The sequence below is a fragment of the Lutra lutra genome, chromosome 7 (assembly GCF_902655055.1).
Source record: "Lutra lutra chromosome 7, mLutLut1.2, whole genome shotgun sequence".
In the NCBI taxonomy this organism is placed as follows: domain Eukaryota; kingdom Metazoa; phylum Chordata; class Mammalia; order Carnivora; family Mustelidae; genus Lutra; species Lutra lutra.
In genome coordinates, this window is record NC_062284.1 from 1,318,538 (window position 1) to 1,342,164 (window position 23,627).

At 47.9% G+C, this 23,627-nt stretch overlaps 1 protein-coding gene across 5 annotated transcripts in view; it reads left to right on the forward strand.

Annotated features, from left to right (window-relative positions):
- Window positions 1-23,267, forward strand: part of ZFAND6 (zinc finger AN1-type containing 6) — a 67,968-nt gene extending 44,701 nt beyond the window's left edge. For 4 of the 5 annotated variants that reach the window (XM_047735633.1, XM_047735630.1, XM_047735631.1 and 1 more), the window contains 5 exons: window positions 8,347-8,517; window positions 9,696-9,804; window positions 10,637-10,737; window positions 19,926-20,039; window positions 22,353-23,267. In XM_047735633.1, the coding sequence (XP_047591589.1) occupies window positions 8,364-8,517; window positions 9,696-9,804; window positions 10,637-10,737; window positions 19,926-20,039; window positions 22,353-22,501 (627 nt within the window). In that variant the 5' untranslated portion in view covers window positions 8,347-8,363 and the 3' untranslated portion in view covers window positions 22,502-23,267. The remainder of the gene's footprint in view (window positions 1-8,346; window positions 8,518-9,695; window positions 9,805-10,636; window positions 10,738-19,925; window positions 20,040-22,352) is intronic. The other variant, XM_047735632.1, reaches the window with a different exon arrangement.
- The last annotated feature ends 360 nt before the right edge of the window (window positions 23,268-23,627 follow it).

Genomic DNA, 23,627 nt, shown 5'->3' on the forward strand with positions numbered 1-23,627 from the left:
GGACACAAACCTTCAAAAACCCGGGATGTGTGTGTGTCCTGTGACCCGACACTCCTGGTGTGTGTGTATGTAGTCAGCAGGAATGCGTATGTATGTCAGGCAAAAGACGCACAGTCGTGTTCACCAGTATTTGTCGTGCTCGTGAACCGGAAAGCCCTCGATCCCTCTTGACATTAGAGCGGAGAGCGGTTCACGCGCACAAGTGCTCTAGCGAGCAGGAAGAACGAGGGACTGTGGTTAGACACGGTCGCCCGGCGGGAGCTCAGAAACGATGTGTATACACCGTGCAGTTCCGTTTATAAAAGTTGGAGAGCGGGAAGAGGGGTTTCAGAGCCGGCACAGTGACTTGGGAGAAAGGGGGGTACCTGGGACAGTGTGTGAGGATGCATTTGGAGAGTCCTGGTGGTGGTCTGGTTCTTACGCGGGTGCCAGTTACAGTGGAAGTTTAAGCTTTGCATCCGGGACTCATATAGGGTTTGTTTGTTTTTTAATTCAATTAACTAACATACGGTGCATTGTCCGTTTCAGAGGCAGAGGTCAGCGACGCATCAGTAGTGTATAAGGCCCAGTGCTCATTACTTCAAGTGCCTTCCTTAATGTCGTTCCCCACTTGTCCCATCCTCCCCTACTTACATGTTTTTCTCTGTGAAAAGAATGATAAGTACTAGGAATTCTTGGGTTTGTTTTTTTTTCCCTGTCGAGGACATCTCACTTGGACTAACGAAGTACCTTCATTTTGATATGCACTGATTCTGATACTCCCTGAAGTTGGAGGGGTTTTATAGGGTTACCGGATTCTAACGTTCCTAAGGACTTTGAATTGCAAGTGACAGCAGCCCAGATGGAACTAAGGCAAGAGCAGGATTTGTCTTACGTAACCAGAAGTCTCAGAGGCGGAGCTGCCCTCAGCAAGGTGGATGCCAGAGTTCAGTCCCTGTTTGATCTCGGCTCCTCCCTCCCTTCCCATTTTGACTTTGCTTACCCTATTTTAATCGTGTGGAGACTCTCCCTTGTGACGAGCATAGCCCCAGCCCCCAAAGTGTACATTGTCGGCCTCTTTCCCAGCAGCGCCAGTAAAGTCCAGAGAGGACTGACCGGCCCTGGAGAGGGGCCGCCAGGCGTGCCCCACACAGACGGCATGTTCTTGCCCCACGGGGGCGGTTGTTACCTGAAGGGCTGAGGGAAGAACGTTCTAGGCAGACCAGAACTACCCACTTCAGGAGTATGGGTGTCTTCCCCGGGGCAGCTGGGTGGCGTCACGGTTCAGACAGCGCGGCGAGTGGCAGACCGCGTGCTCGGCAGAGGCGGGTTTGTACCAGGAGCGGTTCTGCCGCTTTCCACGTCGTCGCTGCACCTCTCTGTGTAAACCATGCGCGAGGTGCAGGTGTGGGCGAGACACTGCCTTTCCCAGTCCTTTCCCTTCCTGGCGGGTAAACTCGTACTTAGTTAAGAGATGAGACTTTACCAAGAGCAAGTAATACTTAATGTTTACGTTCAGTTTGGATGCGAGAACCGCACGGTGGAGTGCCCCTGCCGGAGTCCCGTGTCGGCCTGGCCCCTGCCTCGTCCGTGGTGATGCCCTAAAGTCACCTGCTCATTTAATGGACAAGTTGACTTCGGGCTTGTCACCTAGTTTTTTTTTTTCAGCCCAAGAGCTAAGAATAGTTTTCATATTTTTAAGTGGTTGGGGGAAAAATCAGAAGAGTAACATTTTATGATGTGAAAATTCTAAGAAATGCAAATTCTTGTGGCCGTAACCATAGTGTTTTTGAAATTCAGCCCTGCTCGTTGGTGTCGGTGCTGCTTGGTGGCTTTTGCAGGACAGCAGAGCTGAATGGATTTAACAGTGACCGTACGGCCTCTGGAGCCCAAAACATTTACTGTCTGGTCATTCACAGGAAAATTTGACAACCCTTGATTTACACATTCTTGGGCAGAAAGCAACCGATGAGAGCCATGCAACCTCATCTATTAGAAATGAGGAGTTAGTTACTGGCTCGGAAAGAATGAATATATAGTTCCCCCCAACGACACGACCCTCACATGAGCTAGATGGCTCCGGCCCAAGCCACAGCAGGGAAGACAAGCGGACCTAGGGCATATCAGGCATAAAGGGGGTTTGGGGGCACCTGAGTGACTCAGTCGGTTGAGCATCTGCCTTCAGCTTGGGTCATGATCTTGGGGTTCTGGGATCAAGCCCTGTGTCGGGCTCCCTGCTCAGCGGGGAGTCTCCTTCTGCCTCTGCCTCTCACCCTGCTCGTGCTCTGTCTCTCAAATAAGTAAAATCTTGTAACAGGGAAAGGGGTTGAAAAAGAAACTTAGGGTTCGGGGGAAAGGAAGCGTCTGCTAGAGAGCACTTGAGTGATGTCCTGCTGAAGTGCCCCAGAAGGACGTGTGCTGGTTTAGGGAGAGAGTGGAGGGGGATGGAGGCAGGCAGAAGCAGACCCAGAAGAAGTAGGACTGGGACAGATCCTGAGGTCAAGATGGTTGTAGGCGTTGAAGAAGCAGAGGGCCTTCACCAAGAAAGGAGCAGTGTGGTGGGGCTAGAGCCGGCTTCCAGCAGACGGGCGCGGAGGGCACCGTGCCTTCAGGAGCCGCAGAGGAAGAGCACTGCTGAGCTCTGCCATGTGCCAGGCTCTGTGCTTCCTGACTTCCTAGAGACGCTGTCTGACGTCATCTGGTTACATGGGCTCCGCGCACCCTCCTGGGGAGTGGAGACTTGGACAAGTGTAGGAGAGTGTCCAGGCTGTGACAGGAGAGAAACATGGCAGAGCTGGGGGTCAGATGGATGCCAGCCTGACCCCACGCAGCTCACTTTCTAGGGAAACTGCGTTGCTTGCGGTAGATTATATCCAAGACACACCGGCTAGGTCTAGCGCTCCTTTCTGGAGCAATCCTACAGTAACGAAAACAGTAGTATGAGAACGGGGCACTTTAGGAGAATGTAAAGAAGTGTGTTGGGAGGAGAGGCAGCAGAACAGAAAGAAAAGACTGGCTGTGGAGTGTTGAGCATCAGAACACGGAACGGAGGAGAGAGTACGGGACGTTTCAAAGTGCAAATGATGGGAACCCAGCGACTCGAACTCTAGGGCACAAAACAGGAAAGGAAGTTTAACTGAGGCATAGTTGCAGTTAATAATGGAGTCTGTGGGGGCGCCCTGGTGGCTCAGTGGATTAAGCCACTGCCTTGGGCTCGGGTCATGATCTCAGGGTCCTGGGATCGAGTCCCACATCGGGCTCTCTGCTCAGCGGGGAGCCTGCTTCCCTTCCTCTCTCTCTGCCTGCCTCTCTGCCTACTTGTGATCTCTGTCAAATGAATAAATAAAATCTTTAAAAAAAAATAATGGATTCTGTGTTATATCTACTCACTGCTGTTCCTTTGTGAGAATTTTAATAATTGGTCATGAATTTTCTTCGCAGTCTTAAAATATTTGATCTTGAGTTTCTTATGCCCGTGAGAATTTCTTAGGTAAAAAGACTTGAAAAACAAATTTTCTCAAGAGCTTGGTTAAGCTAATTAAAGCTGCATAATATCTTGAGGTCGAATAAGTGAGTGAAAATTTAAATTTTCTTTAAATGAAAAGAATAAGAATTCATGAATGCTCACAGTGCTGTAGCTTCAGTAGGGGCAGGATGGACTCTGAAAGTCATTCTCTTTGTGTTTTAGGAGATAAAGGAGACACCCAGCTGCTTCTCAGATAAGTGACCTTGGGCAAGTTATTAAATCTCCTTGAATATCAGTTCCTCATTTTTGAAACACGGACACCAGTAGCACCAAGACCAACAGCACAGGTCTCCAGAGAGAAATAAACCAGGAGAAATGGTTCTTGGCCCACAGTGAGCTCTGAGTAACTGCTCAGTACCATCTTAGGGCAGAGAACATAATTGGCTCTTGTCCTGATTACAAATAGAGTCAGAAACCACATTTTCTGAATTTTCTGCAATTCATAGACATTTGGTTTTTTTAAATTACACCATGCTAGTGAACTTTTTTCTGTTTGTCTGATAATCTCATTCTTTTTTTTTTTTTTTTTAAAGATTTTCTTTCTTTATTTGACAGAGATCACAAGTAGGCAGAGAGGCAGGCAGAGAGAGAGGAAGGGAAGCAGACTCCCTCCTGAGCAGAGAGCCCGATGCGGGGCTCGATCCCAGGACCCTGAGACCATGACCTGAGCCGAAGGCAGCGGCTTAACCCACTGAGCCACCCAGGCGCCCCTGATAATCTCATTCTTTACTGCCTTGACTTTGCAGCTTTATAATGCCACAGTGTGGCAGTGAAGTTGTTCTGCCTTCTCATTCCCTCCCCTCCTTCCCTCCCGAGTGCCAGACTGATGGCCCGCAGAGTCCTTACCTCCTTCCCTCCCGAGTGCCAGACTGATGGCCCGCAGAGTCCTTCCCGGCCATGAAGGCGCAGCAGTGGGCAGGCAGGACTTGGTTTTCCCACAGCTCCTCCATCTTTGCCCCTGCACATTGGGATAAACTAAGGTACCCTTTTATGGTGGTGGTTCTTTTTTGTGTCTTCACAAGAAGGTGCATTTTGTGGCCTAAAGATGAATAAATAAGGTTGTCTTTTTTCTTTCTTTTTAAATAGCCTATGAAATTCTTTGTGCTTTTACCTGCTAAGATAATGGTTGGTTGTTTTTTTATAAGAAAGCTCAGCTTATGACAGTCATTGTTAATTTGCTGCTGTGTGGCTTGGGGAACTTGCTAGTGCTGTATGTTTTTTAATTTTATTGCTCAGAAGCAGGTATTGTGGATAAAAGCTTGGTGGTCGTATTCTAATCTGTGATTATTTTTTTAAAGAACTAGAATATTTCCCTTTTCTGGGTGCTTGTGATTGCCAGCCAGATGCTGAAAAGTTTACCTGTGCCACTGAAGAAGGTCCCTTCAAGTCCCACCTTCTCAGTATCGCTGTCGTGTCTTTAATAGGCAGCATAGCATAATGGTGGTTTAGAACGAGTGTTTCTTAATCTCTCTTTTTTTAATTTCTTCCCTGACAAAAGCCTTTTTAAAATAGTTTTTTCCTAATTGGTCTCTACCTCTATGAAATTTTAATTCCGCAGATATACCATATTTCTATTTATGTATTCCATATATCTGTGTTTCTACATGAAGAGTGAGGTATTTTGTGTGCCTCCTTCCCCCAAAGAATTGGTGTTTGTCCCCTTGAAGTGATACCATCTACATTGGGAATGTATGATTTACAGCAGTGGATTTTCAAAATTTTTGGACTTTCATATTCTCTGAAATTATTGGGGATCCTGAAGAACTTTCATTTGTGTGTTATATCTAGTAATATTTATCCCATTACAAATTAAAGCTAGGAAAATTTGCAAAATATCAATTTTTTAAAATATTTTATTAAAAATAACCATCCCTTCCCTCACCCCTGCCATTACCATCGAAAAGGTTTAGTGAGAAAAGTGGCATCGTTAGACATTTTGCAAACAGTGAGATTCTCGTAGTTGGCTCTGCATTTACCCTGTTACAGAAGAAAAGCTGGCATCATGCAGATGGGTCAGCAGAAGAAGAGGGAATGTTGTAACAACCTTTTCAGATAAACTTGGCAGTTTGTTGTCTCTTAAGGGTTAGTTGCAGTCTAGAATCTCAAACTGTGTGTAAAACTTTTGTTCCATTACTTTAAAATTCACTGGCCTTTCACTTTGAATGGATCCTTTGTTGATGAATCGTTTTGTGCCGTCATACACTGGTCACTGGCAAATACTTGTTTTCTGACAGTACCAGCCACTCACATGTCGTTAATATCATTACTGTTCTTACCAGAAACTCTAAAAATTGGAGATACTTGTCAAGCTTTATTTATGTATTTATTTATTTTGCTTGAATGTGGTCCTTGGCAATAAATACTGTTATTTTTCTTAAAGTGACAGGCTCACTTTGTTCGTTTTTGAGAAAATGTCTGCTCTGTACAGAAGTCTAAATAACCAGGCTTCTCCAGTTCCTTGGAATAAAAAAACCTCTGCCATGAAAAAAGTGACGGGGGCAGCCTGCAGCTTGAGCAGCTGGGCAAGTGTCTGCTCCTGCTGTCTTCACACTTGTGTATGTAGCAGGAGCTCTCTGCAGACTTCCAGAGTCACCTAAAACACTACCAAGATGTGTGTTCAGGCTCCAGATTTAATAAAGCTGGTTGTGTTGCGGTGAGACTGTCATGCGGTGGGAGACAGCTAGTACTGGGGCCATTCTCCCGATCAGGTACTTGATAGGGCTCCTGGCATGTAACCACTACTGCACATGGCAGCACGGTGAGAAGGGGCCAATAGCTATTCGAGTTAGTGTGGAAACAGTTCTGACCTCCCTGGGGGTCCACAGAAGCACACTTTGGGAAACACTGATGCAGAACAGGAGCTTAGAGCCAGACTGGCTGATTGAGTCAAGCTCCATCACTTACTGGCTCCACGCATGACCCAGAGCACTTACCCTGACAGCCAGCACCAGACACACTGTCCCGCAGGAGCAGAGGCCACAGATCCCTGCGGGATGTTTCCCATTAGTTTTCTATCCCATCTTTGCTACTTTGTTTCGTTTGGCATGTACATTTATAGAACTAGGGAGGCAGCCCATGCAGAGAGCAGAGCAGAGAAGATTGGGTTCCGGGGCGATTTGCCAGCATGGAGTAAGAAAGAGGTTTGTCCAAATCCCAGATTGTATTCCCAGGCTAAAGGTTCAAATATTCCCCGTAGTTTTAGGATAGTTCTTTTTAAAGGCAAGTGCCAAATCTGCTGCCTTGTTTTGTAATCCTGTCAAATGCATTTTTGTTCTTGGTTCAGGAATTTGTGTTAAGTACACCGCCCCGCCCGCCCCCCCCCCCCACAGTCAGTTCAGGTGAAGAAAAACTGTCCAATAACCGCGGGCGCTTTCCCTCGTTGTTGATGGACTCAGGGCAACTCAGGGCAAAACCTTGTCCTCCTCTGGTGGTTCTTTTTTTTTTTTTTTTTTAAAGATTTTACTTATTTGACAGAGAGAGATCACAAGTGGGCGGAGAGGCAGGCAGAGAGAGAGAGAGGAGAAAGCAGGTTCCCTGCAGAGCAGAGAGCCCGATGCGGGACTCAATCCCAGGACCCTGAGATCATGACCTGAGCTGAAGGCAGAGGCTTAACCACTGAGCCACCCAGGCGCCCCTCCTCTGGTGGTTCTTATCCCTTACGGTCTTTGCATGGACTCGTCTTTAAATATGCATACCCCCATTGGAGTGACCTTCATTTCATCTGGGAGGGTTGGGTTTTTTTTTTTTTTTTAATAGTCTGGTGTTACCTTCTGTTGTGTTACGCCAAAGGATGCCTCACTCGGCGGGAGAAGCGGCGCACGGGGCCCTTCTGTCTGCTGGGATTGGGGCCCGCCGTGTGCGGTTTCCAGACAGCCGCTCTGCGTCACGGCCACTCTTTCATCTTAAGTAAATATTTCGTTCCCAATTAAACAACTTGTACCTTCATTTAAGAGGATTTTAAAAGTTAGGAAAATGTACAAGTCAGAAAGTGCCATTAGCTTTGCCGTCCTTGGATACATTCTTTCCTGTCCTTCTTGAGGGTTGTAGATTCTCGTTTTGTCCTAATTGACAGCATATCATACATCCACTTCATGTTGTGTCTTTTCATTCGTTGCCAGCGTTCTCCTCTGCCTAAAGGTCTACTAAAATGAAAAAATGCACTCTCCTGATGTTGAGCAAGTATTTGAAATGTACTGACATTATCAATAGTGCTGTGACGCACGTCCTTTGTGTGTGTGGATCTTTTTTCTGCTTCTACCCTGGCTGCTCTGTTGAAGACCTGATGGGGAGTGACTGGTGCTGAAGGCAGTTCTATAAGGTTCTTACAGTGAATTGCTGAATTGTTTGCCAGAAAGTTTAGGCCAGTTCCTCATTTCCCCCACATTCTGCCCGTTTCTTCCGGTCTTCACCAGCATTGGTGTTCCGTAAAATGCCTTTCAACAATAAATTATACGAGTATGCTCAGTGAACTTGGAGCAAACGTGTTAATGCCTAGTAATTAATAGTAAAACACATAGCAAAACATATAACGTATTTATTATTAGGAGTCCAAACTGAGCGAGCCTTAAAGGGTCTTCCTTAACATTCTGGTGGGGTGGAGTCTTCTGAACAGACCTATCCCGAGAGTCAGTTACATTGTCTAAGCCAGTACACACCGTCTTGTGTTTATCTTTTGGTCATTATTTTTTCTCTCTACTTTAGCTCTAGGTCTTGAGACAGGTGTATAGGATGATTTAGGGCAGGAGTATATGTACGTTTTCTTTTTAATCACATACAGCAAATGTGGATAATGTGTGGCCGCAGTGTGTCTGAGTTCTTTACTAACTCTGTGTAAATTTCAGGTGTGCGACAGAGGAACATGGCTCAAGAGGCTAATCACAGCCAGACGCCCATGCTTTGTTCCACCGGCTGCGGATTTTATGGAAGCCCTCGCACAAATGGCCTGTGTTCAGTGTGCTACAAAGAACATCTTCAAAGACAGAATAGTAGTAATGGTAGAATAAGCCCACCTGGTAAGTAATTCTGTCAAAACCCAGCAGGACTCATCACTGACCTAGATTTGGGTGGCTCGATCCACCGGATACTTTTTCCTTCCCTCACATTGTGCTTCTATCACATTCTATCACATTCGTGTCCGCAAACTCCCTCCTTACGTGTCCTCACGATCAGTGGTATCCTTGCCCACTGGAAATAACCAGAACAAATCCATTCCACAGCCTTACTTGCTGTCCGACAACTCTGTTCTCTTAGGAAAACACAGGCCTGCTCCGAGTGTATGTAGGTACCGGGTGAGTCAGTGGTAAGGGAGGGAGTGCTCACGAGGACCTTGGTTATTTTATCTTGGGTGACTTTTGAAGCCAAGATAGTTGTAGAAGGAAAGCGTGGGTTACAGGTGGCCACAGCGGACTTGAGAGAGACTGTACCCTGGGAGGAAGGAGCGGTGCCGCGGTGCGACTGAGAGAAAGGGGTGTTCCGCACCGGCTCCCTTGAGTTCTGGGTGCGCTCTGTGTCCGCGGATTCTTCGGGGGTTGTGGAAGTGGGTTTTTGTGTCCGTGGTTGTACTGGAAGGATGGGGAGGATTCTGAGTGTGGGCTTCACAGAGGCGTAGCAGTGAAGGCCGTTGCTTAGTCGCTGTAAAATCCTGCACGTGGTCTTTCACATTGTCACTTCGTGTTCAAGCCAAACGCTAGAACCGTTCAATCACAATTTTTCCAAATTTTCTCAAGGCCAAAATAAAATGACTATAAATTGTTTTTTAATTTAAATCACCATCTACCTTTCTGCCTTATGAAGAACAGGGAAAAGAATAACCTAATGTACTGAGCACAGATTTCAGTTCTGAACTTGGGTTGGCCTTACCTGCTCCGGATTTTGTCTTAAATATTCTGTGCCCGCGTGTGCGCAGATGCGTGCGGCTTCCGGGGCGTGGGCGGCCCGCCGTCCTGGGAAGCACGAGCTTACTTTATTAGTACCTACAGTACGTATGTGCTTGCTTTCTTGGTTTCAAGTACGTTTTCTTGCACTGGAAAATTACTGGAAATTTGTAAATGAAAGTAGCGAAGCAGCATATCACAGGTATCGTAAACAAGATTCGTCCGTTCTGTCTCGCGTATAGGTGTTCTTTGGTTTAGACTGGGCGTGGGGAAGCCCGCAGCACGGGGTCCCTAACCGTGGTGTGGTTCTGTTGCAGCAGCCTCCGTCAGTAGCCTCTCGGAGCCTCTCCCCGTCCAGTGTGCGGACGGCGGTGGCCCCAACGCTCAGTGTCCGCTGGACTCCGCGTGTGCGTCCGTGCAGCCAAGGTAAGGTGCGGGCTCCGAGCGGCGGGCGGGCGGCGGGTGGCGGAGGAGGCGCGTGCTGGGTCTCGAGGGGGCCATGGAGGAGGGGCTCAAGTCTCTGGAGGTCAGCCGGCCCAGCTCTGTGTCTGTCTCACCACTGACGAGTCCGGAGAGGCTTCCTGTGTTCACTTTGGGAAGGAGCCGGGAAGGTGTCTTTTTAGTTCCCCTTTCTTTTGAGACAGCCTTTCCTTTATTTCTCCTCTTGACATGTCCCGCCCCGAAGTCCTGACTTGAGACGCCGGCTCGGTTCAGGGCCGGTGTGCGCGGGGGCCGGTGCCCGCGGGGGCCGTGCTGTGGCTCAGGCCCATTCTGGCTCTGCGCTCCCTGGCGAGGGCTCTGCCCTCGCGTTCCGCTCTGGCTGTGAGGTCCTGCCGTGTAGAAGCCTGAAAACATAGAAATACTTGCCTCACTCGTCCCTGCTGTTGGGAAACAAGGATGACGTTTCTGCTCCAGCCCTTTCCCCAGTCGGTGACGGGAGACGCCCGGCCTGCTCCGCCAGCGCATCCCTTCCAGCGTGGTAGCCGGGCTCGGAAGCCGGGCCCCGCGCGATGATGTTCCCGGGGTGGACCGCGCACAGAGACCACTCGCTGTGGCTTCTCTTGCTGATGCCGGGAACTTCGGTGCACACTGGTCTCTGGTTTCCTGGCGCTCTGCTTAATGCGGAAGTCGCCAGCTCCTCCGTGCTCACGCGTGTAACCACGTGCTTACATGTGCTGACCCTGTGCTTGTTCCGGCCTCTAGTTACTGTTCCTGCGTGCAGACCACTTTGTAAATCTACATGTTTTTGCTTTTCTAGCCCTGTATCAAATCAGTCACTTTTATCAGAATCTGTAGCATCTTCCCAAGCGGACAGTACATCTGTGGACACAGCCGTACCTGACACAGAAGAGCTGCAAGGTTTGCACACGACTCACTTCCGTTGCTCACTGGCGGTCAGGGGTTCCAGGCCAGGCGCTGTCCTCGGAGCGTAGATTCTTTTAAGTTGCCTGCCTCAAAAATATTTTAAATTTATTTTCTTTATGAGCAGAATATTTCATATCTTCAAGTATTTAATGGACAGAAATGTTGGGAGCCACTTCCTGCTGATATGTAATTGTGTCATCAAAGTAAATGTAGCAAATTGTCAATGTGTTAGTTGGAGAACTGAGTGACTGAATAGTGGTATTACACTGTTCTCTTCTACTGTTACTTTTACCAGTTTAACCTAAATCTTACTTCTCTGCGAGCACCTGTGGCTGCAGCATAGGGGGCTTCTCTTGTCTTTGGACTCAGGTTGTCAGAGACGGACTTGGCTGGCCGTCGTCCCTCTCCCCCCAGGTGGGGCTGCGAGGGCAGCCATCAGGTTCAGTTTCTCGCCCTCACAGCATGGGACCTCTTATTCTGGCCCCTGCTCTGCATCCCCATCATGTGGGTCAGAACGATCTAGGAGGGCTTTCTTGTGGGCAGAGGCGGTGGACAGATTGAGGAGGTGAGTGGATAACCCATGCTTGTGTGCAGACGGTGGCTTATACCCGGGCCAGGGAGACCTTCCTTCGAACATGGTTTTCACATGGTAGCGACAGATGTATCTGGTAATCTTAGCTAAGGTTGCTGAGGTTTGATTGTGACCGAGCTGGCTAGTTCCCCGTGCTCGGTGTTCAAGCCCAAGAGATGATTAGCATAATTTGCCTGTTTGTAGATTTTGCTATAGCAAGAAAATACACTGTCTGGCCAACATCAGTATTCTCTTCCATACAGCATATTATTGTAAATTAGTAAATATTATAAGTGAGAATTTTTTATTTTTTCATTAAACAAAAATTTTAGAAAGGGCAGAAATGGAAAACTCCCTAGGATTTAGTTATCCCTCGGGTGTGGGAAGTAGGAGAAGGGCGGTAAAGCTTTCGGTTTTGTGATGGCGGCGGTGGCCGGCTGCTTTAGGCAGGGGCTTGAGGTGGCGTCGCCAGACAGGATGTGCACACGGCAAGTTGGACGGGATCACATTTCAGAATTAGCTCCACTGGAGGCTGTTGGTAAATAATGTGTATTCAGATGTGTGACAAGTACTATGTCTGCGATTTGGAAGTCCTTGATACGTTGAGAAGTGAGGTGCTAAAGTGAGGAGGGGCAGGGCGGAGGACAAGTCAACCAAGGAGGATGGCTTCTGGGCCCTGGTTAATTTCAGCCCACAGGTGCCCGTGTTGGAGAGTTTCTAGAAGCAAGAGTTGCTTAGCAGTTTGGGAAGAGAGCTAAGTAAGGAAAACAGGCTGCTAATCATGAAGGTATGTCTCACAGTAGAACAAAGCTTTGAATGTTGGTCGTAAACAAAATGTGTGCCACTTAAGTGTATGGTAGCAGCTACTGTACACGTCTGACAGATGAAGAGAGGTTGCTCACCCATGACTGTGAAGTGCTTTTATACCATTTGTGGTATATGGCGAGCAGGGTAGTGTTCTGCGCCCAGTGCTGAGGATAGGAGTGCAGAAGGTGGGCTTGAAGGTGTATTATGAGAAATCGTTAAGGGGTGTTCAAAGTTACAGACTCCTTTCTTCATGTATGTTTCAATGACTTTTTTTTAAAAAAAGATTTTTATTTATTTATTTGACAGAGATCACAAGTAGGCAGAGAGACGGGCGGGGGCGGGGGGGGGGGGGAAGCAGGCTCCCTGCTGAGCAGAGAGCCTGATGCGGGGCTCAATCCCAGGACCCTGAGATCATGACCTGAGCGGAAGTCAGAGGCATTAACCCACTGAGCCTCCCAGCCCTGATTTCAATGATTTTTAAAGTTAAACCAGTATTAGCTTACAAGTACCTCTTAAAAATTAAAAACCCTCTTAAAAACTTAGCATTCATTATTTTAGCATTGCAGAATCTTTGAAAAATACAGTATAAGTTTCATCTGAATTTGAGAGGATTCATTTTCAGTGCATAAAATGTCTTAATAGCCTTGTTTTTAAAAAGGCCTTGCTTACGCTGTTGAATTAAGAATGTTTTCTTTTATTATAAACATATACACAAATACAGGTTTCCTTTCTATCCAAAAGTAGAGCATTTTGGTGAAACGTTTTCTAAACTAAAATGGTGTAACGAAGCAATTAAAAAAGCGAGAATTCTCTTTGACCGATATCTTTCTGTTAGCAAAAACAGGTACTAATGTAGGTTTTTCATAAAAGTGAAGGGACATAAAGCCAGTTCTCAGTAGCTGGGAGGTTGGGGGGGGGTGAGTGAATGTGTGTGTGTGTGTGTGTACACTCGTAACGTAAATGTACTTGTGATTTCCCTGTTGGATAGAAATGAATGCAGAGGGTATTTTTTCCATCTATTTATGAATGGACAGACACCGACAGAAGCAGTCTTGGACTCCAGTGCTGTGGTCCTTTGCACTGGAATTGGAACCCAGGCACCTGACTGTGGGCCAATCTTCTTTCCCTGAACAGTCGTGCTCACTAGACTGGGACGTGCAATCCTGCCGTTGCCAGGGTAGGGTCGTCTGTTTGGTGACTGGTCAGGTATCTACTTTCTTCTGTATTACTCCATTCGCGTCCCTCAGGGAAACTGATTTAGATGGGAAGATCATCCCGAAGGAGAGGGCTCGTGAGTAGCAGCCATGCGTCTCCACCAGCATTTCCTAACAGTCTCTCTTGGAGCTTTGAGATGAGTGTCCTTGAAACAGCTTCTGTCTCTGTAGGTGTTCTGCTTCTGAGTAAGCTGTGCTGCCACCAGGGGGCTGGAGCTGCTTTCATTTGTCCTCATGACTCTGAAGAATTTTTCTCCTCTTTGAATGAGAATGTAGCATATTACAGCATGTTTCTCTTGTAACTATTCTTTTTAATTTAACAAGTAGCAACACCTCACATAGTCTCACTTAGGAATATCAGATTTTCAGTTCACAAAAGCTAGTTTTAAAAACATTTTTTAGGGGCACCTGGGTGGCTCAATGGGTTAAAGCCTCTGCCTTCAGCTCGGGTCATGATCCCAGGGTCCTGGGATCAAGCCCCACATCGGGCTCTTTTCTCTGCAGGGAGCCTGCTTCCTCCTCTCTCTCTCTCTGCCTGCCTCTCTGCCTCCTTGTGATCTCTATCAAATAAATAAACATTTAAAAAAAAAAACATTTTTTAGGGGGGCCTGGATGGCTCAGTGGTTTAAAGCTTCTGCCTTCGGCTCAGGTCATGGTCCCAGGGTCCTGGGATTGAGCCCCATATCAGGTTTTCTGCTTAGCAGGGAGCTTGTTCCCTCCCCCACCACCCCCCCACCCCCGCCTGCCTCTCTGCCTCTTGTGATCTCTGTCTGTCAAATAAATACAATCTTTAAAAAAAAAAATTTTTTTTTAAAGTGTTTGGTGCACTTTACACCATCATACTTGATTGCCTTACTGCACATTGTACTTCGCTTTGGTTAACCTCTCAGTGCCTGAGATCCTGAATCTTAGTAAAAAGAAATGGAATTTGGATCAGAGGTTTTCTTTTCTTTCTTCCTCCCTCCCTTCCTCCCTCCCTCTCTCTTTTGTTTTTTTAAGATTTTATTTATTTATTTGAGGGAGAGCGATAGCATGCGCGAGGAGGAGAGGGAGAAGTAGCCTCCCCGCTGAGCAGGCAGCCCAGCACAGGACTCGACCCCAGGGCCCTGGGGTTATGACCTGAGCGGGAAGCAGACGCTTCACTGACTGAGCCACCCAGGCGCCCCAGAGGTTCTGTTTTCATATGTTGACACCCCTACTTCTCTGAGCCGTATTTTTATTAATTTAAAGGAGAAGAAGTAACAGCCACATCCAGCTTATAGGGTGCTGGAAGTGAGTGAAGTGATGGAGGTGAAGTGAGTTTTAGGCACACAAAGGATACTGCTAGTCCGTACAGTGCCACAGGGATGTGGCGGTTACAGGAGGCTTCGGGGACCTGGGGCTTGCGCAGCGTCCAGCAGTAGCGCGGGGTGAGACGCCGATCCCATGGTCGGTGCACCCGTGGTCTGTGGGCCCGTGGTCCGTGCGCGCACCTGGAGCGCTGAGCTCCGGTCGGAGCGGTGGGCGGGGCTTGCCGCCGGAGGTGACACGGGGAGTGTTCCTAGCTCCAGCTCTCAGGGATGCTGACTTTCCGCAGAGTTGAGCAGGCAGCTTGAAGGCTCAGAACAGTCCAAGAGAAACAGTCCTGTTAGACTAGTTTGAGAAAGCTGTCTGGATTAAAACTCAAAGATTTCTTCTGGTTCTAAAGGCTGGGTGAGAAGAACCAAACAGTCCTGGGAAAAGCAGACCGGAGCCGCAGGAAGACTAACCAGCTCCTAGTTGCAAAGCTGCCCACAGGCTCCAGTACCTGAGACTGCGGGTGCGGGCGTTAGGACGCGCCTGCCGACTGAGGGCAGGCCCGGCATCCAGAAATATCCGGCAACCGCGGGCAGTTGGTTTTCAACACATGCGCCGACAGCATCCAGTAGGGGAGGAGCAGGCTCCAGCAGATGATGCTAGAGGGTGAAGAGTTACACTGGACCTCTACCCCACCTTAGACGGAAGTTTGCCCCAGAATACTAGACTACAGGAGCCAAAACTGTAAAACATTTAAATGAAACAGGCGTAAGTCTTCATGACCTTGGCTCAGGCAGTGCTTCCTTAGGTGCAGCACCTGGAGCAACCAGAGGAAAACAGACATGTTGAAACCTGTTTGCTTTAAGGGACACCATCAAGACCATGAAAAGGTCCACAGAATGAGAAAAAATATTTGCGAATCATACATCTGATAGGAATATATAAAGAATGTTATAATCCAAGAATAGGCCAGTTTTTTAAAGGGCAGAGGATTTGAATAGATGCAGATATGCCATGGTCAAGTGTGAAGGATATGGAGAAATGAGAACCCTAATACATGGTTGTTGGGGACGTGCAGTGGTACGGCCACTTTGGTAAACAGTGTGACAGTTACACGTTGAATTCAGAAAGTCCGAGAGGTACCCTTATGGCCCAGAAATTCCATTCCTAATTCCTGCGGGACTGAAAACGTGTCCTCGCAGAAACGTGTGTAGGAGTGTTCACAGCAGCATTGTTCATAGTTAGCAAGGCATGGAAACGACCTGGATGGCCAACGGCAGTGACTGGATAGATGTGGGCTGTCCATACCCTGAAGCATTCCTCAGCCAGAAAGGAGTCGAAGCTCTGATACCTGCCACAGCAGGGCTGAACTTGGAAAACACGCAGAGGAGAAGAAGCCAGGCACAGAGGCCACAGGGCGTGTGGTTCATTTATACCGGAGGCAGGTGCGGCGAAGAGGGCTGTCTGCAGGCTCTCAGCGGGAACACGGTGCTCTCGGGGGCAGCCGCACTTGCTGGAGGGGCCGGTTCAGCAAGGCTGTGATGGAGCAGAAGCCGAGAAGGTTGTTTAAAGGAAGTCCTGGAAGATTCCTGAGGTACTGGGTTCTAATCGGCAGGGGAAAGAGCCTTGTGGAGGCCGGCTGCTTTTGTTTTTGTTTTTGTTTTTTTAAGATAACACAGTGTTGCGTTTTAAGAAGTTTAATGTGACACTTCTTTGCCCCAGATAGCTGCTGATAGACAGTGCTCTCCTGCACAGAGCTGCTTTGTCCAGAAAGCTGGCCGCTGGTCTGGGGTAGCCTTGAGCATTCACATGTGGCTGGGCTGGAATTAGTGCAGTGTGTGTCTGTTCGCTAGTCGTGCAACGTATACGTAGGTTTCCAAGAGTGTCAAAAAGATGAGAAATACCTCATTAATACTTTAAATACTGATTACATTTTAAATGGTAATATGTATTAACTTTGCCCTTTTATACTTTTTAACACAGTGGCTGGAAAATATAACTTTAAATTTATGGCTTGGTCTGTTTTTAGACCCTGCTGTACTATAAGCCTTACTTTCCCTTGAATATTTAAAGTGTTCTCATTTGGTAAAGAATTTTTGAGCTAGGAATCACTTAACGATCATTGGGTTCAACCCCTCATGTTGCATAAATGGCGTGCAGAGGAGGAGGAGTGTCCTCCCTGTGTCGTGGGAAGAGGGCGTGTCCCTCCAATCTGCTGGAGGGCTGGGCGGTGTCCGCAATGGGTCTAAGTGGTGAGCAGAAGCCCTGAGTACTGAGCTTGGTCTGACCCCCGAGGGGCTTGTGGGAGGACTGGTCCTGCTGTGTGAGAAAGACATGCGCGCTACGTTACATGGGGGTCGTGTCTGCTACCGGTGCCTCCTGGGTCGCCTGTCAGTATTCATCGTGTGTATTAATATGCTTCCAGACAGAGTTAATGCTGAGTAGTTTATGTGCTTCCTGTTATATTTGTGTATTTTTTTAGCAGGGCCTAGAGCAAAGGGTTTGTGAAGTATCTTAAAATTACAGGCCAGTAGACTTTGTCTCTTTGGGATTCCCATGGAAAATCAAGTTTACTTCCCAGCCTTCGTGCCTAGGCCTTCCAAACCAACAGACCTTGAGGACCAGCGGATAGAAAGTAGGCTGCTGCCTGTTCTCAGTCATTATCAAGCAGCTGACCTTGTATCCAGTGCTCCTGTCACACTGTGAGAAACTGCCTAGTTCTGAGGACGCTTCTTATTTTGGCTTCAGGTTCAGTATGTTTATGGCCTCTTTAAAGATGGAATTGTTTCCTTTTGCATAATTAAGAGTTGGAAGGCATGCTTTGATCTTAAATCTCATATATAAGGAAATGGGTAATTTCTGGGAATCCTAGGCCTTTACACAATTCTAGATCATCTTGCCCATGAACTGATTTGGTGAATGTTTAAATTCAGGCTGGCAGTCAGTAGTTTGAGGCAAGCGAAGGTCACCTTAGTCTCATGGGAGTGTTAGCGGACTTAGTTTCATGGGAGCGTTAGAGGACGATGGTCAGCCTCAGATGCTAGCCCTCGCTCATAGCCCTCGCTCTCAAGCTCTCGGGCTGCCTGTGGGTCCTTAACTTTACAGCTGCGCATCTGCTGTGGGTGGACCATTAGGGCTGAGACTTGTGTACGCGGGAGTGTGCGCACATGCGTGTGTGTGTGTGTGTGTGTGTGGCAGGGAAACTTATTTTCACTCTTGTCCCTTTCCAGATTCCAAAGTTTGTGCCTCAGTAGTTCACCCGGTTTAGTTAAGACAAAGTTTTCTTGGAGTAGTGCTGTTGTTCATATAAGCTTATATGATCATCACAGTTTCTTGGGAGAACAGTTAGATGTTACGCTTACAGATTTTGAAGACAATTAAGAGAATCTTTTCTGATGGCAAGTTACACTATGTGTGAACTCCTTACACATAGCAGAATGTTATTTGACTCTGTTCTAGGGGCTGTGGATAACCCAAGTAAGCTAGACATTCAGCCCCTACCATCATGGAGTTCACATTCTGATATTTATTTATTAATAATAAAAGGTTTTATGTGTCCATAATCTGTTTAAAGTGTTTATAAAATGTTTGTATTAGCACAGCGGACTCCCATCTGGTTTCAGAATTTCTAGGTGGAGGGGTGCCTGGGTGGCTCAGTGGGTTACAGCGTCTGCCTTCAGCTCAGGTCATGATCCCAGGGTCCTGGGATCAAGCCCCGCATTGGGCTCTCTGTTGACAGGGAGCCTGCTTCCCCCTCTCTCTGCCTACTTGTGATCTCTGTCTGTGAAATAAATAAATAAAATCTTAAAAAAAAAAAAAAACTTGGCAGAATTTCTAGGTGGAGTGACGAGTCATACAGAGTTGTTCATTCGTGCATATTTACTTGGTAGTTTGTGGTGTTTTCTCTGTCATATTCTGCTATGATGGGAGGTAATGTAGTTAACAGAAGCAGGTTGGAATCCATTCCACCAAATGCTTGAGCATGTGCTGTGCACAGTTCACGGTGGTGGGTGCTGGAGATTTGCACAGGAGGTCAGATCCCACCCGGCTTCCGTGGGGCCCGTGACTACACCCAGCCACAGTGGGTGAGCGCTGAAGGAGGGCAGCTGAGTGGGTTCTGTGGTGCGCCGGCCCTGTGGTCAGGGGTGCTAGGACAGGCGCTGTAGCAGGAGTGGAGAGGACACGGCCTGCCCTGGAGGAGCTCACTGCTCAGCCGGGTGAAGACCAGGAGGCCGTTACTGTCATGAGGACACTACTAGTGGGGCGCATGGGAAGGTTCCTGTTCTAAGTTGGTGGGTGGAGGATGGAATAAGAGTGGGTGCTATGAGCTTGAACAGGAAAGACCAGTGCGAGTAAGCCAGGGAAAGAGTGGGACAGGAGGGGCGTGGGAGAGCATTCCGCACAGAAAGGCTGTTGGCAGGAGCTCAGCGATAGACGCCTTGGTGTGCTTCGGATGGGCTGTAGACGGGGCCGGCAGAGGCCGGCTCTGCAGTGGTTGAGCAGGAGTCCTCCAGGACCAGACGCTGAGAAACCCCGAGAGGGGGACAGCTTGGCTGTGGTAGTCGCTGCTTTAGAGCGAGGTGTCATGTGTGTGTGCTGGGTCATGTGACAGACTCTGACTCCGGGGACAGCATCCAGGGACAGGAGGGTTCACATTGGTTCAGATGCAGGCGTGGCGATCTGACTGGATCTCAGTGCAGGTGGCCTTGACTTTGCTACTAACATGCGTCGATTTATTATCCTAATTAAAACATTGTAATAAAATTATCTTCCTAACATATTAAAGGTTTTATGTGAAACATTCTGAGAATTTTAAACATAGTATTCCGCCTAATCTTGGTTTCAGCTCTTTTTGTCCTTGTTCTCTGAGAAATCGACATAGTTCTGACCCCAGCAATATTTCAAAGTTGGCGTGTGGCCATTTTCTTATGCGCTCCCTTAGAATACCCAGCTAGTATTTGCGTGGGGGTCAGATACATGATTACTAGAAAAAAGAGGGAATACAGCGCTAGATCTCTAGAGTTCCTGTTAACATACCAGTATGTATTCTAGATCTCCTGGGTGTGTGTGTGTGTGTGTGTGTGCGCGTGCGCACGTGTGCGTGCCCAGGTACCTAACGTAGGTACATACATTGGATGAAAAGGGTGTAGTATTGTGTATTCTACCTTGTAACTGTGTAAGCATCTTTCCATGCTAACAGATTCCTCAGCTATCCTCACAGTAACAGACCCCTGAGGGTGGGTAGGGGGACAGCCGCCACCAGTATTAAAATCTTCCTGAATAATTAAATTTTACCACTTTCCTGTTTTTGTCAGCTTCAGTATCAGATGCGGCACAGCAGCCGTCTGAAGAGCAAAGCAAGTCTCTTGAAAAACCAAAACAAAAAAAGAATCGCTGCTTCATGTGCAGGAAGAAAGTGGGACTTACTGGTAAGGGCCTAAATCCATTGGTTTACACTTAAGGTTGTATGTTAAAATAACGCATGGCTTACTGTTCCTGGCTTCAGTGGAGATCATTTTTGTTCCATGAGGGTTAATACTGGATACACTTCAGCTTCTGAATTTTCTTTTCTTTTTTTTTTAAGATTTTATTTATTTATTTGTTAGAAAGAGAGAGAGAGGGAGCGAGCATGAGCACAGGCAGACAGAGTGGTAGGCAGAGGCAGAGGGAGAAGCAGGCTCCCCGCTGAGCAAGGAGCCCGATGTGGGACTCGATCCCAGGACGATGGGATCATGACCTGAGCCGAAGGCAGCCGCTTAACCAACTGAGCCACCCAGGCGTCCCTAGCTTCTGAATTTTCTTAAATAAAGTAGCTTTTAGTTATATACCTGAAAGTAAAATGAATAGATTTTCTTTCAAAAATTCATAGCCCCGGATTTGCGAGCCCTAGGGCGGGTCACGGTGCTGGGCCCTGAATTGCGTGGCTCCTGCGTGGCGGAGCCGGAGTTGGGGAGCGAGGGCAGTGGCGGGGGGTGCTTTCTCAGTGCACAGCGGCTCGAGGTGGCGCTGGTGGCGCTCGTGGGGGCCCTGCGCGTCAGCCGTTGGGAGGCGTCAGCCCCGCACCGTGGTGCGGCTGCAACACCGCCGTGAGGACGGTATCGCCATGGAGAGAGGAAGAAAACCTATTCGAAGTGTTGTTTGGGTCTTCGGCAGCCGAAGCAGGTTGGGTGCGGCCGGTGGGTCACTTCGGCAGTTCAGGGACAACTATCCCGAGTCATGTGGCGGAAGGGGAGGAGAGGCCCGTCACGGAGAGTGGCGTGGAGGCCACGTGGTTCAGCCGGGTCTTGAGAGCTGAGCAGGACTTGCAGCAGGCGGAAGCAGGGCCACTTGAGGCAGAGAGACTAGCTTGAACCAAGGGTGGGAGAAAGGAGGGGACGGGGCACGTTGAAGGGCCTGAGCCGGGGAGGGCGGCTGTGGCATGCGGCCTGGGAAGAGGGGAGGCTGCTGGCGAGGGCTGTGCCCCCCGCGGGGAGCGGGTGCAGCCGGAGAGGGTCCCCACTTATTACTTGTGCCCGGTGTCGCGCTGAGTACTCCCCAGGAATTTGCCCTTGGAGCTGGGAAGAGTAGACGGGAGTTTCAGGATCTCAAGAAGGTTTCTCCGGCCAAGGAACAGGTTGTAGAGAGCGGTCTGGTATCCATGGTGTTGAAGACTGGCCCATACTTTGGCAGATGCGTTCACTTAAAGAACACAAGCGGGGCGAGTCAGTGCTGTAGAGTATGCATATTTAGTATCAGTGTGGTCCGAGGACATCTCGGGAGCTCTGACTTCATGGTGGGAGGCTGAGACGCAGTAAGTCCCGTCTGTCTGGCCTGTCCACCTGCTGCCGCGGTTGGCTTCAGTTTCCACTCCTTAGCGTGAGGTGACAGGAGATATCCCTGACGCAAGAGTGGGCTGTGGTCGAGGATGCCCCCATCAGGTGTCAGCGTGCGACATACTGATTCCTCCGCTCCGTTTCCAACGATTCCATCTTATCCTACAATCTGAGTTCTGGGAAGCAGGACTGGTTTGATAAGGACTATCTACTCTCTCTCTCTCTCTCTCTCTCCTCCCCCCTCCCCTTTTCCCCTTTTAGCTTCAACTCTTTGGGCATTTCCCTAAAATAAATAGCATTTATTGCATGTTTACTAAATGTTAAGCACTTAACACATTCGTCATTTAATCCGTATAGTAACTTATTATTCCAGAACTACAGCTGCAGAAGCTGAGGTTCAGAGAAGCTAAGCAAGTCACCTGCGTTAGGAGGCGGCTTTGCGCGGAGGCGCCAGACTCCAGAGCCTGCCCTTACCCAGCCCGCAGCAGCCCGGTGGCCTCTGCGCTGGAGTCTGCCCGGGGAAGCCGGGGTCGATGCTGTGCTCTCCCTTAACAGTTCTGCCAGAAGTCTCGTTACACCTTTCTTAAGGTTGCCTTCCGACAGTGTGCTTATTTTCACATTTAGAATGTGATTTGAGAGCTATCTTCCATCCCACGTAGCAGTCCTGATTTTGGCAGGGAGTATAACTGTGGCCACGTCGCAGTCAGGAGGCCGAGCTTAGAGAAGCGGCGAGGCTCTGCTGTGGGACAGACTCTGTTTGTAGATAAGGAGTAAGAAAGGAAGCTATCAGCCAGTGAGTCCTGAAACTGTCTGGAATGGTTCTTTAGATGGCTGCCCTAAATAAATGATAGATTTTATCATTAATATGCTAAGGAGCTTACCACGTAGACCTTCCATGCAACTCACCTGTGTGTACTGATCCATTTTCAGGGTTTGAATGCCGGTGTGGAAATGTTTACTGTGGTGTACACCGTTACTCCGATGTACACAATTGCTCTTACAATTACAAAGCTGACGCTGCTGAGAAAATCAGAAAAGAAAATCCAGTAGTTGTTGGTGAAAAGATCCAGAAGATTTGAACTCCTGCTGGAATACAAAAGCCTTTGACCATCTGCAAACTAAAAATTGACTTGAGGTTTTTTTTCCTAGTCCTTGGGAATGTAGAGCAACGTACTTGCATAGACCTTTTAATCATGCATGTCGCCCGAAGAATAGATTTTTGTTTTTGTTTTGAAAATGACTCTGAACATTTATTTCCATTGCAGTTTCTGTGGCTGAAAAGACTTAAGTAAACTTTACAAGTATTATCCTTTTAAGATCATTTTAATTTTCGTTGAGTGCAGAGGGCTTTTATAACAAACGTGGAGAAATTTTGGAGGGCCGTGATTTTTCCAGTATTAAACACGCATGCGTTGATCTCGCAGTTTATTTTCCATTGTGTGTGTTCATAGCTTTTCTCTGCAGCACGATCCCTGCCGACGGCGCCCCTTGGGGCCCGGCTGTTACCAGTCACGGAATGTATCTTCATCCTTACGGCTGCTTCTGGGTTTTCATTAACAAAAGTTCTACATACGTTAGCATATAGTTTCTTTGCACCCACTATTTATGTCTGAATCATTTGTCACAAGAGAGTGTGTGCTGATGAGATTCTAAGTTTGTGTGTTTTTAATTTTTTTGAGCGAGGGAAGGAAAAGCTGTGTGCATTTCATTGCCGACTGCGGGTTTCTTTCGGATTACGCTCACCGGTCTGTGTGTACGCGGTGTGGAGAATGATTTGAAGTAATTGTGCTGTATTTATGTTTACCCACCAGTCTTTGATTAAATAAAATGGAAAACCGTAACGTTCCCTTGTGTTACTTTTTCTCTGTTCTTTCCGGTAGTTCATTTTGACTTTTGGTCCTTTTGTTTTCTACTGTTAATTTTGTGCAGGTCCTGCTGCTGTTCGCATATCAATCTGTGACTGGTCTTCTGATAATGAATTGTAAGCTTAGATTCCATCGAGTTGAAGGTGTCAGCATTTAACACCAAGAACCGCTTTTTGTCACACAGATACCGAATCCTCTAGCTCTGTTCTACACCCTGTCACGCTGAGTTAGCATCTACCTAGGAGCTTTTTCTGGTAGAATTAGAGAAACTGAAAGGGCATAATTCAAACACGGCAGCTAGAGGATTGCAGATGAGAAAGACCATTTGTCCTGTTGTTTT